Below are 19,062 nucleotides of genomic sequence, written 5' to 3' on the forward strand. Positions count from 1 at the left end.
GATTATCAGTGTTAATAAGATGCAGTGCTTGTGTTGAGGAGAGGAGATGGGAGGGGGATTACAGCAGGACAAGGCGCCATAAGTGTTAGTAATCACTTAATGGAGGCTGTGACGGGAAGAAACATGAGTATGACAAACCGCCTCATGCCAGGGAATGCTAACCACTGAACGACACGTTGTACAGTTAAAACCAGGGATGAGACAGAGGGAGGTCATTCACGGCATGACAATGTGAGGAATGTTTTGGAGGTGAAATAAACCACAAAAGACAATCTAATAGTCCAAGGACAAAGGATTTGGCTAATGATCTGCTAAGGTGGATTGCTTTTTTTTTTAATTCTATTGAGTGGCTCCCTTAGGCTACGTCTGGATAAGAAGGTGCCATCGAGCTGGCAAAAATTAACCAAAGTCTTATCAGCTAGGATTGTGCTGGCGTCTAAAAATCAATTCCTCACCAGATCCGATGTGTATGATTGGGTTCAAGTCAGGAAGGTGTTCTGGTGATTGCAGGTAGCAGTGCTCCCTCCTCCACAGCCTGGAACAGTTAAGGTAAAAAGTGGCACCAAAGGAGCCGTGTTGGCACTCTCCATCATTGCTGTCACTGTGGGTGTTATGGAGCCTTTTCATTTATCTGAAGCACTGGTTCCTCGCACTGAACCCTTCTTACGAAGCTGAGGGGGAAACAGAGAAATTACCAGGTTAGATTTATGTAGGCTGAGGAGGTTTAGAACATACCTACACCTTTTCTGTTCATTAGACATGGCTTTATTAAGGTTTGATTCCAGCTTTGCAAACTACCGGTTTGAAAATGGGAGACATTTCTTTTTACCAACTGGAATCTTTGCTTCTTTAAATCAGCTCCTTATCACAGCTCCTGTTTGTCATCTGGTTAGATAAAAGCATCACTTTCAAATTCTCCCAACCTGAGACTGATGGCTTTGGAAAGTCAATTAGTGCCAGAATCTGATAGCCGAGCACCTTAATGGAACAGTCCAGACTAACAATGGCTCTAAACAGAGGAGGAGACGGATCTGATGAAATGGCACCAGGATTCCCCCTCCCACTCCTCCATCCTTTCCCCTCACCCACCCTCCCTCCCACTTTCCCCCTCAATCACAGCACAGATTTCTTCTCAACTACAGAATTCCATTTGTATGTAAATGAAGGGGAAAAGGAGCCATCTTGAAGCAAAGCACCACACACACACCCTCCGCTTCTCTTTTCTCCGACAGCATCAGGCCAATACACATTAAAAATACAGACACAGCTGCTTAGTATGTTCAATCCTCACTCACACAGTGTGCTGTGGTGAATGTAAACGGTACCGACTGCATGCTGGCTGTGGTCAGCCAAGCTGTGACCCTGCTCACCCTTATCCTTAGATGCTCAGGCCTCCTCGCCACAGCCTGCTTTGATGGTACCCGCCTGTGTTCTAACTCCAAACAAAAATGGGAAACACATGCTGAACTGGGCAAGATGCAAAGTACGAAAATGTTATGCACCGACATTGAGCCAGGAACGATTGGGACCATCCCGCTCGGACCAGTCCAGCCCAGATTCCTCTCTGGTTCTCCTTGTACGGACAAAAGCTGGACTCAGACTGATATTTGGAGTGCCTCCAAAAGTACAGTTATAGTAATGTTTCAAACAGAACGTGAGTCACAGGAATAAGCCCTGTATTTTAGAGATCTGCTTTTCTAATATTCAAGTGGAATAACAGTTTACTCCCTTTACAAATCCCTTTAAAATAGTGTGTATCTGAGAGAAGTGTCCGTACACTTCTCTCAAAACATACAGAACAAACATGACACATGCCTCATTATTCTAATGGTTTATACACAAAGAATATTCCAGAAAGTGTGCCAACCTGAAGCAGGTACTAATGTCCCAAAAGGTCTAACACATCTGATTTGATGTTTTATAAGGAAGTCCCGCTCTGCGGTTGGACTGGACCTGGTCTCCCTGGTGACAGTAGCCGAGAGAAGGACGAGGGACAAAATTCTAGCAATTTTGAAAAACAACTCTGACCCTCTCTATGGGGACCTGTGGTCCAGGGGCAGCTCCTTCAGCCAATGCATCATACCACCACGATGCAGGACAGAGCGCTTCAGATGATCATTTGTTCCCACTGCCACCAGACGGTTCAACACCACTGTTTAACAATAACGGTCACCCCCCTACCACCACCACACACCCCCAAAACCCAATTCCTCAATTGTCATTTCCACATTTATTTTCTTTTTGCTGTCATTTTTCTAAATTACGTATGTTTTGCAATTTGCAGTATTATGCTTTGTTAGTATTTACTTTTGTTCTTAGTCTTACTCTCTGCTCTTATATTGTGTTGCTACAGTTGTGAATCAATAAAGGTGTATTCTATTCTATTCATCACAGCTGGTTTCAACAAACGTCATTAACGAGCTCTCATATTGACCTCAGGTGTGTTGAAGTAAGACTCCACCTAAAACAGGACAGTCAACCCCCAGGATTGACCACCCTGGCATACAAATAAGTAAATAAATATATAAGAGGAGCCTAAGAGGAGCTTTGGCTGTTTTACAACTAGAAACAGAACAGTATGATTGGGTAGCAGCTATTAACTCCTTGAGTGCCTTTCACATCTATAGACGTTATTTGGTTTAGTAATGTGGAGGACTTGGAGGAAGGCCAAAATACATTAAGAAAACTATTCAATTCTGACCTAAATAGGAAAATAATAATAATTTTGCCAGGTCTGAGTGATGTTTTTGTAGTTTTATAGAAGGAAACCAATGTTGAGGTGTCACTAAAGCCAAAAAATTAATAAAAATAGCTTCAAAGTCACTGATTTTTTTTTAAGAAAAAAGCAGTTTTTCTCAGCTTTTTGTCACAAACTGGTGAATTGTGTGAAACGTGCCTCTATTCAACTGCTGATTACGGAAGAACGAAACAAGCTAGAAACAAAATTCTTTTTTCTGATGAAAAATAGAGAGTCTAATCTTTCAGAATCTGGCAATATGGGGTTGGCTGCTCTGAAAATGGCTGGCAGTGAATGAGTAAAGGGTTACTCACACCTGTCAGAAACCACCCCAAACGGTCCAGTCACACTTAAACCCACTCACAATGGAAATCTAGGCCAGGCCTAGGCACGTCTGAAACCTAAAATCTAGCTCTTTCGGCCATTTTAAGCATGGCCAGTGGACTATACAGAGCAGAAGTCAACAACTACAAATCTGAAAGGTCCACACAGAATTTTTTTTTTTACAAGACAAAGGTCCTTATATTCAGCCAAGCAGAAAATAAAAATATATCATTTTCATTCAAAACAAAACGTGTTTTACCACAAAAAACATTTTACGAAAACTGTTTAATAAAAGAAATCAATTCCACACAAGCTGCAGTGAAGCGTGTGGATGTCTATTAGACGTTACATGATGAACCAAAACAAACACGTGAAGGAGTCACATGCTCATGGTCTGCAAATATGCGGCTCAGGGGCCGGATGCAGACCAGAGGCTGCCTATTGTGTACCCTTGACATAGAGTGATTCTAACAGTTGTTTAAACAGCAACAACAGGAATCCTTGAGTGCTGTTGCATGACAGATATGATAGATAGCACATAAATACAAGGAAAACATGTAAATGCTACATTTAAGGGGTAAAACAACAAGACATACTGTACAAACGATAAACAATCCTTCTGTGTCTGAGCACATACACGGAGGGTGAGGAAATTGACCTTTGCTAAGACACATTGTAATGCAGCTACAAATTGAACTCTGAATCTATTTTCTAGTTTATTATCATCGTCATTCCTGGATAAAGACAGTTAGGCACCGTAATGCACACACACAAGTTACAGGTTTGTGGAAACAGATGGGAAAACAGACAATTTTCAACCTTTGTTTTCTGCCTCTGGGATCTTTCATATAGCATTTTGCAGTAATACAAACCCTGTCATCAATTTAATAAATACAAAAATGTCTATTTTTAAAGTTGATTATTTACATTTATAAATAGATGATAACCAAAAACCAACACTTAGGCCGAAGTTACGGACCTGCGTATTCATTATTGTCTTTTAAAAAGCGCTCACCTCCTCCAACTCCCTCTGTGTCTCTGACTCCATTCGCCGAATATCCTCCATGCTAAGCTCCACCCACTTGTCGATCCAACAGAAGAGTTGACGGTGGAAGTTGTTGAAGATCCTCTTTTCTTGCTGAAGGACACAGAGGGAGTACAAATGACATGTTGACATTTTTAGCACATTGCATTGTGGGATGTGAAGTGTTTTTACTTCATTCTTAACAGAATTTATTTATTTTTTGTGCTTGCCAGACATGGGGAGCAGTGCAAAATTAAGTAAAAACGCCTTTATGCATGAAAATACACGTCTCCGCAACTCCACATCCCACAATGCATGAGTGTTTATGGTGGAGATAAAAACAAATTTTCAATTGAAAAGAATATAATTGTATTTAATTGGGCACGATACAACTACAAATTGTTCCCAAAGAATAAATGGAACTGATGTTTTGCACACTGATGTTTATAGCTATAGCTCATTTCCAACTCTTGTCCCTAGTTGGGAAAGTGGTAATATTTACCTTTTTCCTTTCTTTTTGGAGTAAATGGGTTTTCATTCATTGATGTATTCTTCTTTATCAGCTTTTTCACCCAAAACAAAAAGCTAACTGCATGAACTTGTGCTGTCAGGTTGGTGTTCTAATAGTGTGAAACTAAACTGAGCTATCCTGGTGTTAAAGCAGCCTTAAACACTTTGAAACGTGTTACACACTTCACCCTAACCTCATGGATGAAGCTCTCCATTTTGGTTTGCAGGCCCCACCACTTGAACTTGACAGTGACTAGTTTGTAGGCGCACATCCTGGGGCAGTCCGTGTTAGTCAGCAGCTCCGTCTGTTGGAAGAGGAACAGCAACAATGACAGAGTGAACAACCCAGCACATTTTGGAGCAGAGTGACACAAATGACAAGCCGACAAAAGGGTGTGAATTGAATATTTTAGACTGACACGTGCATTTAAAGTAGAAAAAAAAATCATTAATACCTAACGTGTTGCGTATGGAGCTTACTGAAATAATTATCGATATGAAGATGTGCTGTGCAGGGATAAAAGTACTCTAATCTACAACAGTATTTCTAAATCCGTCCGCTGCTTGCTCTTTGTCTCGCTCTGAAGAAAAGAAGAAAGGGGGCACAGCAAAGTGGATAAACTCCAGATGAAGGGACCATGAAGCCCCGACAGCGACACCACTCCCGAAAGGCTTGCCTTTGTGGCCACAGAAGGCAGATAAAACGACGCTCACTGAGCGCGATAAGGGTGTCGCAGTGCAAAGCCGGTTACATTATTAACACCTAGGACCTGCTCACCCCAAAGAACACACACACACTTCCTCCGAGAACACCTGTTTAATTAATCACTTCATTCTAGTTCGGCATTCCGAGAGAAAATGCCACAGACCTGCGTCAACCCACCCTCATTCCACTGCCGTTTGATGCTGCGATCACGGAGAAGTGCGAGAGAAGGGAAATAAGAAGCATTTCTAAATTTGCAGTGGGTTTAGAAAAGTTGTCATTGCTAAAGGAGAACTTCACATGAAACGGATTCTACATCAAAACACTTATGGTGACATTTCCTCTCTCCCTCTCTGTGCTCCACTCAAAGGAGCACAAGTTTTCAGAAATACAAAGGGTACTGATAGGCAAGCATGTGTGCATGCAGAGATAGACAAGAGTTTCATTGCTCTGAGAAGCTGGCAAGAAATGGTGCCTCTGTTGTCACATAACTACTTCCCCCCCTTCTACCTCTTCAAAAACCCTTTTCCATGTCCACAGCAGAGAAAAAAGTGATCAAATTAAAAACACTGAAATAAAAGTTGTGCTCTTTTTTTCACATTAAAAAAAAATGTTTGGTGGCCTTTGTTCTGAGAAAATTCTTGAAGCAAAGGAAAGTTTCCATTGGTGAACTCTGACGACTCTGCATCACAGTTAAAAAAAAAACCCCAGCAGGGAGTCATTTGTGAGCCTGGTCTGTGTGTGGCGAGGCCTTTATCTGTTATTGAAATATACATATACAGAACGCACATTTACTACCATGATTAAACTTCATGTTTTGGAACAAGATTTCAGTTTGTCTGTCTTCATTTTTTATTTGAGTTTAAATGTATAAAGAGGAAGACCGTGTTCATCAAACTGCTGCATTGCACTGTGGGCTTTACTGTAGCCCAAGCTTGACTATTATAGCTGCGTCTTTTACACACAAATATGATGGACTCCTTAACATTTGTGCTAATATTCAATGGAATTCAACTTATTACAATAATTACAACTTGTGATATATTAATTTATCAAAAGTTGTCCTGCACTTGTGTGACAGGTTTCCTGTGGTTTGTAACGCTGATTTAAATTTGAATTAGTTTGTTACTATAGTGCATTTTGTTACTTAATCAAGAATGAAGAAAACAAAGACAAACGCAGGCTATTTGATAACTAATGACTTAAGTTTGAAAGAGGAATGTACATTTAAAATTGTTGAGATGGTCAGAATCTAATAACTGGAGGATTCACGGTTTGAATCACATTGTGAGAGTGGTGAAATCTCATTAATGGATCATTGTTAATGGCTTAAAAATGAAGACTCTTACCTTCCAGGTGGGTCCAAGAGGTCCTCTGCCAGTCTTCACAGACTTGAACTTTGCAGGATCCTCGTGTTCTTTGTAGTCCTATGAGGAGAAAAACAGTGTAATGTCATCATCTTGTCCTGGTTCTTGTCAGCCGAACAATTTCAAAAACACTGAGGTCAGTTATTTGTCACATAACAGCCATTTTGTTTTTAAAATGTGACCTGACTGGAATCCAAGCCTACTTCCACACTGCAGAGCGAAGTGGCCCAATTCAGATTTTTGTGCACATATATGCGACATCTGACTTTAGGTATACATCTATTTCAAAATGCCTGAGTGTGTGTATGTGTGTCGTTCTGCTACCTGGGATTCTGTTGCCATAAAGCCTTGACACTTCAGAGGTCTTTGAGGAATTTGGTTAGGTTATGGTTGGTCTCGCCTTTCTTTAAAAACCTGCCCATCTGTAAACCTCATTATAGCAGTGGCAAATCACTGCTCTGTCATTTAGTTGTTATGACAGAGGTACCTAACCTGATCTGTGCCTACTAAATGAGCACTGAGGACTAAAATATAAAAAATATCTATTTTTACAGCAGTATATTTTAGCTAGAGTCAGAGCCAAGACACTATAAATACCTTTATAAAAAAACAGTTGGATAATAGAATTTTCTGAATGAATGAATGAATGACTCAAACAATGAAGCGAGCGCTAAATCTCTTCCATGTTCAGTGCGAGTAGTTTTGTGAAGTTATTCCACCCACTACTCTGAATAAAGAGGCATAGTGAATGGCTTTGGTTTATCACTTTTTTTGGAAACAAAAATTCTGACATTGAGCATTCACAGCTTTATTTGTCTAAACAATAAAACCAGGGATGCAAAGAAAAGTGTTTTACCGAAAAAATGTTTCAACATTGTTGCAATATTTTGTGTTAACTGGTTTGGTGAAACAGCAATAACACAAAAAAGGGCATAATCAAGGAAATGCATAATGTGAGCCTGTTCAGCTGCCTGTGTGTGCAGCACCCAAATTCCTAATTGAAAAATGCTTGCTGAATTGTATGACAAATTTTACCCATTGGAACTTTCATAGAAAATTATTCATAGGAGAAAGAACTGAGTTCTGTTGTGAACTGGCCCAGTTGTGTAGACTTCGCATGTTCTCATAACAGATTACTGTGCATCCTACAATTTTGACCAACAGTAAATGGTAAATGGACTTGATTAATATAGCTCTTTACCCACCAATGGGACAGAGCTGCCACGCAAGGCACTAGTTGACCATTGGGAGCAATTTAGGGTTACCCAAGGACACTTCGACACATAGACAGGTATAGCCCTGACATCGAACCACCAACCTTTTGATCAGAAGACGACCCCTCTACCACCTGAACCAAGGTTGCCTAAAGACAACGTGATTCTAACCCACGAGTCACGTAACCTACGGCATCTGATTTTTAATTTCAAATTTTCCCAAATAGGATAACCGATTCTGTTTTATTTCCATTTATTCAGTTTTCCCTGAGTTATTAAACCATGGCACACCCATGTCTAAATAGTTTTTAGTAGGCTGAGCGACTACTGCTGGGCATCTGGATGTAAGTGCCCTGGTTACAACAGGTTACAAATATGTGGAACCTCAACACTTCTGTGCTGATACAAAGGAGGTTTGACTGCAATACTTTACTAAAACTTTGGGGATTTTGGGCACACAGTGCAGGCACACCAAATACCAAAACCCAGATAAATTAAATGGCGTTCACATTATCAACAGCTAAAGGGCCCCAACAATTCTAAATAAATCATGATGCGCCTGCAGCTAAAGGCTACTTTCTCAGGGTTACTGGAACATACACTTACTCAAACACCCACACACAATAATTTGGCTGTTTTAATGCTGAGAGCTCCATCATCGTAACGCTACACAGTGCTGCACTAACGAGGCCTGTGAAAAATAAACAGACATGCACACACAAAGAAAAAAATTAAATCTATCTCATCCAGTAAGAGAGCGTGCTACAGTGCAAGTTAGTTTCTGACATGCTAGTGTGTTTGTCTAGTTCCTCGCGTACACAACACTGAGCATTAATTACGCTAACAAACTGATCGGCGCTGGCGGTACGCCCTGCAGACATGCCTGAGGCAGAGGGCTGATAGGGCCCTCAGACACAACACACACTCCTCCACAAGGCAAACATGTCTGCCTCGTTAACTCACCCCCACAAACAAACGCGTACATCGACACGCATAATCTGCTACCTTTCAACCAAATAGCCACACATATGCTGGTGCACACACAGGAAGCCACACTGAGATGAGGCAATGTGGTGTCAAATTACAGCAATATTGTGCATCGTCTTCAGTAAGACTTTAGAGACTTCAAACAGACGGTGTAAAAACTCAAAGCCATTTTCAAATCATTCTCCAAGCCACATGCAAGCCAAAAATGGCCAGACATCCCACTAACTACCCTCAGAAATGGCTAAAGTGGTAATTCGTAGTTACTAGTCGTCGTACTTCAAATGTACAAAATATTTTTCCAAACAATAAAAAGTGTATTCCTGTTTTTTCTTCTACATCTGCCTATTAAATCCTGCAATTCTCACATCTTCAGATCATTACCAAGACAAAATTTGAATACCTCATTAATTATTCAATAAATATTCAAAATTATTCATGAATGCAACTCTTAAGACAACAACTGCCTGGCTGTAATACAATTTACATCAATGTGATAAGTTTTACTGTAGGTTAAAACATGCTTCTCAAATGTTGGTGTTTTAATCTCCACTGCATTATGCATCAATGCGTCTGTAAAATTTTAGTAAAATACACCAAAACTAAATCTATTAATTGGCTGATCTGCAATTAAATTTCTGGGAGCTTGATAGGTATTCATTTTTAAAAATTGGCAGATTTCTAGATCTTTCTACAATATTTGGGTTAAACGCTGCAACGTCTAGAACTTAACTGAACTATAAAGAAAATTATTGCAGTTGTCCAAATTATTGCTCACTGATCATCAGTCACCCACTTAAAAATGACATTAAATGTTTTAAAAGCAGCTTAAATAGTAGGAACCATTGAAAAAATAAAACATTATGCCAAACAGATTGGGAAGGAGAAAATCTGGTCTGTATTTGCAGTGTTTGTCCACACGGATGTGCCAAAATGTCTTTTCATTGCTTTACTAGAGACGAGATAAATGAAAGTACAGATAGATGATGCAAATGACTGAAATAACTTACAGAAGAGGACACTTGACTTCTGTCTGCAATGTCAATGGGTACAACAGCTACATACTTCCAGGTTTCAGCGTCCAGTTTGTGCACCTGATCATAGGAAAAATTTGAAAAAAAAGAATACATATGTTCAGATTTAAAACTCGTGAAAGGAACTGATCTGATGGGAATAGACTCACATTTTCTGTTGTTCCAAGGTCTGGTTTGTGCCATGTCTCGATTTTGATCTCAAAATTGTCCTTCATATACTCATTCTGCAACAAGGAGTTACAAGGAAACATGAAAGAATGAACTTAACGACTTTAATTGTTAATTACTCTACTGTAAGAAACGTATAAAAGCTACCAACCGTCACAACTGCATCAATAAAACATATATAGGTTGATTGGGAGAGAAAAAGAGAGAGAAGAGTGCATAAGATACACATGTTCAAATCAAGCAGAGAGAAATATTTTTAAACACATTACTCTGAATGGTGGTGGTGATGGTGGGGGGTAACAGGGGGACTCACCAGTTTTGCAGTAAGGATAGGCATTCCAAGCTTTTTCATGAAATACAAGTGAGCCTTCAGGAGCAATGGCCCTGACAAACTTTGGGACTTTACTGTAGGATGAGAAAAGCAAACAAAAAGAGAAACGTGTACATAAGACAACAGTGCCACTACCTGGACACACTGTGCAACTACATGAGTGGAACTGCTCACACAAATCACTAACAGAATGACCCAAAAACATGTATAAAGGGTTCATTCAAGGCCTTAAATTTGTCATGTGGTTGCGAATTGCTGGAAGATTTGTGATTTGCATCACTTGACCAGGTATTTGAATTCTAATATTATTCTTATGTATTAGCAGTTCCACCACAGGAGCTGCTAAGCAAAAGCTTCCCAAGTAGAATAACTTCACTTAAGGGAGTCATTTGTTAAATATTTCTATGATTTGTGGGAGTCATCATTAATATGAAACATGAACAATTCTACTACATATTTGTAGACCTTTTGACTCTAATCTATTACTAGCCCATTGCTTGTGGGTTTCCTGAGCACAAACTTTTTGGTGGTGGGTCACATTCTTCTCCAAAAGTGACCACAAACACATTTGCAAATACGTGAAAGAGTTAGCAACTTGTATTGCTGCATATGCTGTCTGGGTGGGTATGGTTGTGTTGGTGCTTAACTGGCCAGCATACTGTACCTCTTTAGGTGGTAGATTTTGTGTGTATACTGTCCTTTCTCGTCAGCTTTTACGTACGGCTCATTCTTGAGGACCTCGATGCCCTCACCACCTCCCGTCTCATTTTTACTTGCTTCAGCCACAGAAAACAGCTGACCCACCTGATACTGCAACACAGAAGCAATTTCAAACACATCAAATGCAAAGCTTAAATAAAATTAAAGGGCTTGGGGCTTGTAAAATAAAGTATTGTGCATTCAAAGAAATGAGTTTAGCTGACTGAACAAACTGAACCATTTACACTTGATTAAATATTTAAAAAGGAAGACGCAAGGAACACCTTTATTATTTTTGTTATTTTCTGCTTGGCTGTTAACAATTTCCATTGTTTTATGAAACTTGATGTTTCACATTCCAAGGTATGAGCTTTGCTGTATAAAACAACATTACATATTTTTCATTTAGCATCCTTCCTGGGTAACACAGTAAAAAGATTAAACCAAAAATACAACAAAAAAGTTGCAAGACAACTTTGAATTTAACAAATGAGAGAATGCCCCTTTCTAAAAACAATTTTTCACTTTAGAAATAAAAAACCTAATCACAAAGAACCTGGATGTTGCCAATTTGTCCAAAGAGAGGACAAATTATTTTGTATTCTAAGTAATTCTGATGTTGACTATCAGCATCCCTCAGCAACGGTGAGACATCCAATAATTAATGGAAAAACTGACTGAATTGCAAGAAGAGCGAATGCTCATTTTCAATATAACAGAAACATTTGTTTTTTTTATATAAAAACATTTATGTTACATAAAAACATTTGTTTTTGTTAATTACAGGGGAAAAAACGCACCAAAAAAAAAAAAAAAAACCACAGTTAATCGCTCTTTTTTTCCACTCCAAACAGCATGGAACCTTTCTCATTGCACAAGTTCCCCGTATACCCAAAATACTGATACAAAAACTACAACATAAAAAACGGGAGAACCAGAGGAGAAGCCGTTGTTGTGCTTCGTGGGCGTTCATTTCAATTTCAAAAAACAAACAAAAAAACACTTCGAATGACAAACAAAAGCCCAGTTGTGTGTGAATTGTGCAAGAAAGAGTATGGAGATCACCAGAAGCAGCTAGCACTTACAACGGTCCGAACAGGCAGTGTCTCCAATACACACTCAATGAGATGACAGGGTTCAGAACCAGAATGACTGACAAATGAACAAACTCACTCGATAAATAATTGTAGTGGACATGGTCAGGGCCTAGAAGCAGTACTACAGCTAGCATCGTCTGACCCAACTTTTGTACTGCTATGTCATCAGTTGGTCTTTTTTATTTCATGCCACAAATTAGGCATGCAACAATTCTCAATAATATATTGAACCGTTCAGTACAATATCCACGGCTCAATACTAACTTCTAAACCTCGGTTTTTACGGTTTGGCGTAAAGGCTCCGTGCATTGTATGTCTCTTTTTTGCCTGTGAGTCAGCACGCAGGGATTATGAGATGCCACCACGTGACTTAATAAACTAATCACAACGCGCTAAATATTGGCAGTGCTGTTAACGTTGTTTACTTTTAGCATGGTGAGGAGCAGCTATGGCAGTCTTTAAAGTCAGCGGTGTGAGAACATTTCACTGTCATTGTCCAGTCTAATGACAAGGAAGAGAAAACGATGAATAAAAACTGAGTGTCTGTCTTTAAACATTGTTTTACACGTAGCGCCTATTTAAATGGAAACACTTCCAACAGGACGTCACATCCGTAGCGCATCAGCCAGTGATATCATTGTGTGAAGCAGGCAAACAGGTAACACGGTCATCTAAAAAGCAACAGGCCCTCCCAGTGCCTTTGTTCAGAGAAACACAAAAATAGCTAAGGCTGTAGGTGTTCATCGCTAGGGATTTGCAGACGTTTTGGTGGTTGGAGATGTGGGCTTTCGTCATCTTTTAAATACGCTGGATCCATGTTACAAAATAAATGGCCAGTTTAAGTTTATTACAGGTATATTTATTGAAAGTAATGAATTTTTGTTTATTTATTTAATTTTTGAATTAATATTTCCCTAATTTCTTTAAAATGTACTTAAAACACCAAACCAAACCAAGAACCGTGACCAAAAAAAAATAATCGAGGCACTTATTGGACCGTGGGCTGACTGTATTGTTGTATCCCTACGACGGATACTCTAACTAGAAAATGTCCCGATACAACTTTTTCACTTTCGATACGATACTGATATTGCTGCCTTCTGTATTGGCCGATATCTATTAGATTCGATATCAGCACGAATCATACATACTGTTATTACTTATTTTGTAGTGTAGAATGTTAGAAAAGGCTTGATTATTAAAAAAAGACCCAGTTATTATTAACCAATGGCTTACATATAATTAACCTTTTAGAATAAGAATATTCTATGATTTAATAAAATAAATAAAAAATCAAAATAGAAGATATTGAATAAATAAATCCAAAAAACCAAAATATATTATATCAGAGATTTTAGATGCAGTCCATATGTCGTGCAATGACATATTCTTACCAGTGAGAATGTTTTTGACAATAAAATAGGGCTGGGCGATATATCGAATATACTCGATATATCGCACCTTGTAGTCTGTGCGGTGTTGAAAATGACCATACCGTTAAACTCGCGGACTTTTTTTATTATTTTTTTTTTCTTCTCTTGTCCTGTCCAGCATCGAAGATTACTTAGGTTATCAAGTTAAGCTTATTTTATTTTTTATGCTTGTTTGTAGATTAACTTTTATGTTTAGGTATTGTCTTTGAAGCCATAGGATTGTAAAATTAAAAAACTAAAAGGAGGGTCCTTTTTATAAATACCATACACTTTCTTTTCCACCATTTGATTTCCTATTATGCAGCTATTTTTTATTTTACTGATTTTGAAATGACCTGTGACATCCTGCACAAAAGTGTATTATATATATATTTTTTTAAATATCTTAGTGGCATTATGCACAAAAGGTGCACTTAAATTTAGTGTTGTTTTGAAATGTCATCTTAATGACAACATGCACAAAAGGGCACTATTTGTTTTTAAAATATTGTAGTGGCATTATGTACAAAAAGTGCACTTTAATTTTGTGTTTTGAAATGCCATGTGAGTTGCATCCTGCACTAATGTCTTGTTTTGAAATGTCTCTGTGACAATTTTGCACAGAACGTGCACTTTCTGTTTCATTTTATGTTTGAGCCACTCACTGTTTAATCAATACAGTTATGTCAACTTTGACTTAGTTGTGATATCCCCTTTTTTGCATGAAAGTTTAAAATTGGCATATATTAATGCAGTATGATCAAGAATGTTTTAATGTAGACATATAGAATCATCATACTGGTGTGATTTTGTGCATCAAAGTGTTAATTCAAGGGTAATGCAAAATATCGAGATATATATCGTGTATCGTGACATGGCCTAAAAATATCGCGGTATTTATAAAAGGCCATATCGCCCAGCCCTACAATAAATCATAAACGATAAAATATCGCACACTCCTAGTATGAAGCGCTGTTTTTTATTTTAATACACAAAAAAATTGATTTAAGAATTTTACAAAAAAATCCAGAAAAGAAAGAATATAGCTTACTTAAATTTAAGCTTGTGCTTTGTGAACAATGCAATCATAATCTTTATTCATATTGCACACTATGTTTGCACATGAAAATAATAAACACTTTTTTGTTTAAGCTGATTTATTGTGTATTCATTGATTCAGTCATATACCAAAATTCATTTAAATTGGAAAACTGTTGCATTTCGTGACAAATATTGTTTGGTGATTAATTGAGATTGATTACAAATTCTCTAATTAAATAGCCTATTTATTTATTTTTTAAATTAATTTAACAAATATGAAATGCTAATGGAATCGCTTGCTGTTAGCACTTCATCTTGCCAGTTTCTATACACCAATATTTCTATTTTTACACTTCTGTTGTAGCTCTATGCGGTGCCATTAATAAGTTCATTTAAAAGAAGAAAGAATTTGGCACACTTTGACTCTAATCTATTGTAAGTTAGATGTTGAAAAAACAAGTACTGTAAGGCTTAAAAGAAGATTACTTACCTCTGCAACACTACAGGGTAAAACCACACGGCTGCAAAAGAGAGAAACATAGTAATGTTAACATGACTGTTGTTTCCTGGAAACATAACAAATGGATGAGTAGCCCATCCTGAAGCAAACAGTAGGAGGGATCTGTCTGTTAGCTGAAACAATGTGTAGTCATCCCAGAAACAAGCTTTGAGGTTTATCTACAAAGGAAGTGGATTGTTACAGGTTTATGTGATAAAAGGGTTGAGATTTGAGGATTTTCTTTAAAGATGTGGTTCAACATCAGCCATTAAACTTAACACCCGAGCTTTCCCTAATATTTTGTACCAGTTTCTGCCAAACACAAACACTCCATGCCACTTCACACACAAAAACACTCATCAGTGCTATAATGGTTAACATTCTTTCTTATTAATTGGATGCTACAAGCAGCAAAGGGTGCAGCAGTAGTTTACAATAGGCCACAGCCTTGCCTGATGATGATTTACCCTAATGGGTGAGAGCAGTTTCCCCTCAATAACCTCTCAGTGCAACAGCAAAAGGAGGAAGAGGAAGCTCTCTCTAAGATAACAGCTAACGATTGATTACCGCTTTTTCACAAGGGAAGTTTTCTTCTCCAGTTGGGAGAAGCTGTTCAATTTGAGCCAAAGTAAAACTCTTAATTTAGTCTAAATCGTCGATACTCAGAGACGTATGTCAATGGCTTCTATTGGCATCTCCAGTTTTTTTTTGTTTTTTTTTTTAACAAAACGTTCTTGCTTTCTGGTGGATCCTCTTATGAAAGCTTGACTCATTTCATTTACAATTATACACCGTGGTCCTCTATTTCAGGGGTTCTCAACTGGTTTCACCCTGGGACCCACATTTTGCCACATGCATCAAATCGCGACCCACTTTTTCTTTTTTTTTTTAGAATTCAACAAAAACCAAATTTAGTTTTTTTTTAAAGATAATTGTTGAAAACATGCATATATAATCTTTTTAAAAAAATAAATCTATATATTTTCCTGTGCAACATGAATTTCACAGCATGCCTGTCAAAAGTTTCTTTCAAAATAAAAGACAAGTCAAACATGACAGACATTAAGTATTTTATTTTTTATTTTTGGCCAGCTTTCCGCGACCCACCAATTGAGAATCGCTGCGCTATTTATCCTACCTCAAAAATCTCAGCTCAGCAATATAAGCTACTCTTTTTAGACCAATGATCACAAAACTGCTTATCAAAAAGGAGCTTTTGAATAATTTCTTTGTATTGTAGTGCTAAAGTAATCCTACAAGCCATGCAGTGTAATACTAATCATTAATGACATAATCTTGTTTTGTAACCACATACGTGGCGTAATGTGCCTATGTTACCACCGTGTCTAGATGGCCGAGTGGTCTAAGGCGCCAGACTCAAGGATTCTTCCTTCCGGTGGCGTGGGTTTGAATCTCACTTCTGACATATCTTTTTTTTTAATTTTAACATATTTAACATGACAAATTCCACCTTTAAAAATAAATATACAAAAAAAGAAACATTTTAGGGTATTTCCTGGGTTAGGGTCAGGAGTTTAGGCTAAAATAAAACTGACAGAACTATAGCTAGAAGGAGACGGGTCCGGCAGAGATGCAACTACCGGCATTCGGCTTACTGCGCATGCGCACAGGAAGTGCCGGTTAAGTGTAGAATAAACCTACCATGAAAGTTTCCTATGGTAGACAATGGGCATGCGCACCTGGCGAAATGCGCATGCCCGTCCGTCATGATGAAAAAAGGTAAGAATATTTCCTTTAATTTTTAGGGTTAGGGTTAGAGTTAGTGTTTATCATAGTAGGAAATTTTAAGGCAGCAAAATATTGCACGTATACGTGTAAATATTTACTACGCCATTAGTGCGCATGCGCCTGTAGGAGGCTCTCACGCGTAGGATTATTTTTCACAACACCGGAACTAAAAAAATATTGAACGTAAATTTAATGTAAAAATTAAATCAGATAAAATTAAAGCATATGAAGGAGCAGGGCTGGCCATATTTCAGTGTATGTTTGTAAGTTATTTACTTCTGTCTGATATATATACATATCATTTCTTTCCTCAAATTACTTTGATGAACATCAATTTTAGCCAGATGACTTTCCGTTCCTTTGGCTGTGTTAGCAAATAGCTAGCAGTTTTGTTAAACTTCAGCTATAGCTCTGTTGATTTGAGCGACTTCTATATAAATGACTGTGAATGGTCTCAGGTCAGATTAGCAGAGATTGGTGGGTTTACGTCGTGTCACTACTGCGACCATAAAGTTAGGATATCTTAACTAGCGTTTTCCTTCAGAACAATCGCGAAATACATTAGAAGAAACACTGTGTAATGCAAACATCTTTCACTTTCTCAAACTACTACCCGGTGTCAGAAATGCTGCCAGAGCCGGTGTTTTCCTACTACTAACTAAGCTAGACTTCTGATCAGGGTTAAAGTGGTTTTGATAGAAGTGGAAACGTAGTCCTTAAACCAGCAGTTAAAGTTGGTTTAATAAGTAGTAATCGATACATTACATTTATTTGATTGTTGTTAAGGGAAACACGTCAAGCCTGAAAAACCCCGAGTAATGGAGTCTGTCCTTTAAACAGGAAGCTAGGAACAAAACATGGAAATATTCATTTTAAATGTCAATCATGTATTAAAGTTCAAACCCATCTGACTAGTGACGGAATACCTGTCGTACAATATTATTTTTCACTTTCTATTTTTAACTAAAAACAATAATTAGTATAATCATGACCGAGAGTTAAAACCATTGAAACTTGTCATTGGTTAACATGGAAACTAACAAATACATAACACCGCTAGGCTAAACACGAAAAACCTCGTGTGCTCAATACGAAAACCGAAACTGGAGGAAAAGTTTTACCTAGAAAGCTAACACAGGGAAAAGAACAGCAATATAAACTAAACATGTCGCTAAAGTCTACAGGAAATGGAAGCAGAAGTAAAGAAGAGTCATTGAATCGCTGAGAGGCGGCTAACTTACTATTCCTTGATGAGGACCATGGTACCTTGTGCAGATCCGTACTGCTGCTACGTTTGCCCAATCGCCCACACCGATGACGTCATCGTCATTTAGAGTGACGCACGGTTCCTCCCTGTAGGAGCGGAGCTCGTAGCCATAGAGCAGCCCATAGAAGCTCATTACAGCCATGCGCCAACTCTGACCTGCCTGTCTGAGTAATGTGAAGTTTTTTGTGTGTCTGGTTTAACAGGTAACATTCTTTAGAAAACGATTTTGTCTCGGATTGGGTTAGATTCATACTCACGTGTTTTGAACGAGTAGAAACAGGTAAGACGTGGTTTGTGTTGTACAGAACATGTACAGACAGCACAGAAGCGTGGAAACATGGAATATGATTAATTGAAGACTTTTTTAAAAAAAATATTTTTTGGTCTGACATCCCATCTTGACATTTGGTCTATTATCATGTATAATTTATTAATATTATTTACAGATGAGAAGGTAACAGATTACAAGTACTCACGTTACTGTAATTGAGTTGCTTTTATGGGTACTTGTACTTATTTTGAGTATATTTCTAAATCTATCATTAACTTTACTTGTCCTTAAGTACAAGTACTTGTAGCACTTTGAGATTTGGTAACAAATGTAAAGTGCATTACAAATACATTTCATGATTATTATTACGTTTTAAAAGAAGTAAATTAATTCCATTCCTACTGAGTAAATTAGTGTTTTATATATATATATATATATATTTTGGCATTGCACTCTTTTATAGTTCATAAATGTAGCTATACTTAGAGCCTGATACATTTTTTACATTATGAAATAAATTAATTGGTGTAATTATACTTAAAAAATAATTGTACATTTTCACCTATCTTTTATTTTATACAGATGCCTTTGTGGAAAATAAATTTAAGTTCAAATTGGGCAAGATTTTATC

At 37.9% G+C, this 19,062-nt stretch overlaps 1 protein-coding gene across 1 annotated transcript; it reads right to left on the reverse strand.

The window, feature by feature from the left end:
- Nucleotides 1–579: 579 nt before the first annotated feature.
- On the reverse strand, nucleotides 580–18,333 carry LOC114469717 (phosphatidylinositol transfer protein beta isoform-like). The gene is made up of 11 exons (XM_028457474.1): nucleotides 18,135–18,333; nucleotides 15,136–15,166; nucleotides 11,061–11,206; nucleotides 10,379–10,470; nucleotides 10,217–10,224; nucleotides 10,047–10,121; nucleotides 9,874–9,957; nucleotides 6,648–6,725; nucleotides 4,790–4,900; nucleotides 4,077–4,199; nucleotides 580–671 (listed from the first exon to the last, which is right to left on the reverse strand). Exons 1-11 carry the CDS (start codon nucleotides 18,152–18,154, stop codon nucleotides 624–626), a joined length of 816 nt encoding a protein of 271 aa, XP_028313275.1. The 5' UTR covers nucleotides 18,155–18,333; the 3' UTR covers nucleotides 580–623.
- Nucleotides 18,334–19,062: the final 729 nt, after the last annotated feature.

The sequence above is a fragment of the Gouania willdenowi genome, chromosome 9, assembly GCF_900634775.1.
Source record: "Gouania willdenowi chromosome 9, fGouWil2.1, whole genome shotgun sequence".
NCBI classification, from domain to species: domain Eukaryota; kingdom Metazoa; phylum Chordata; class Actinopteri; order Blenniiformes; family Gobiesocidae; genus Gouania; species Gouania willdenowi.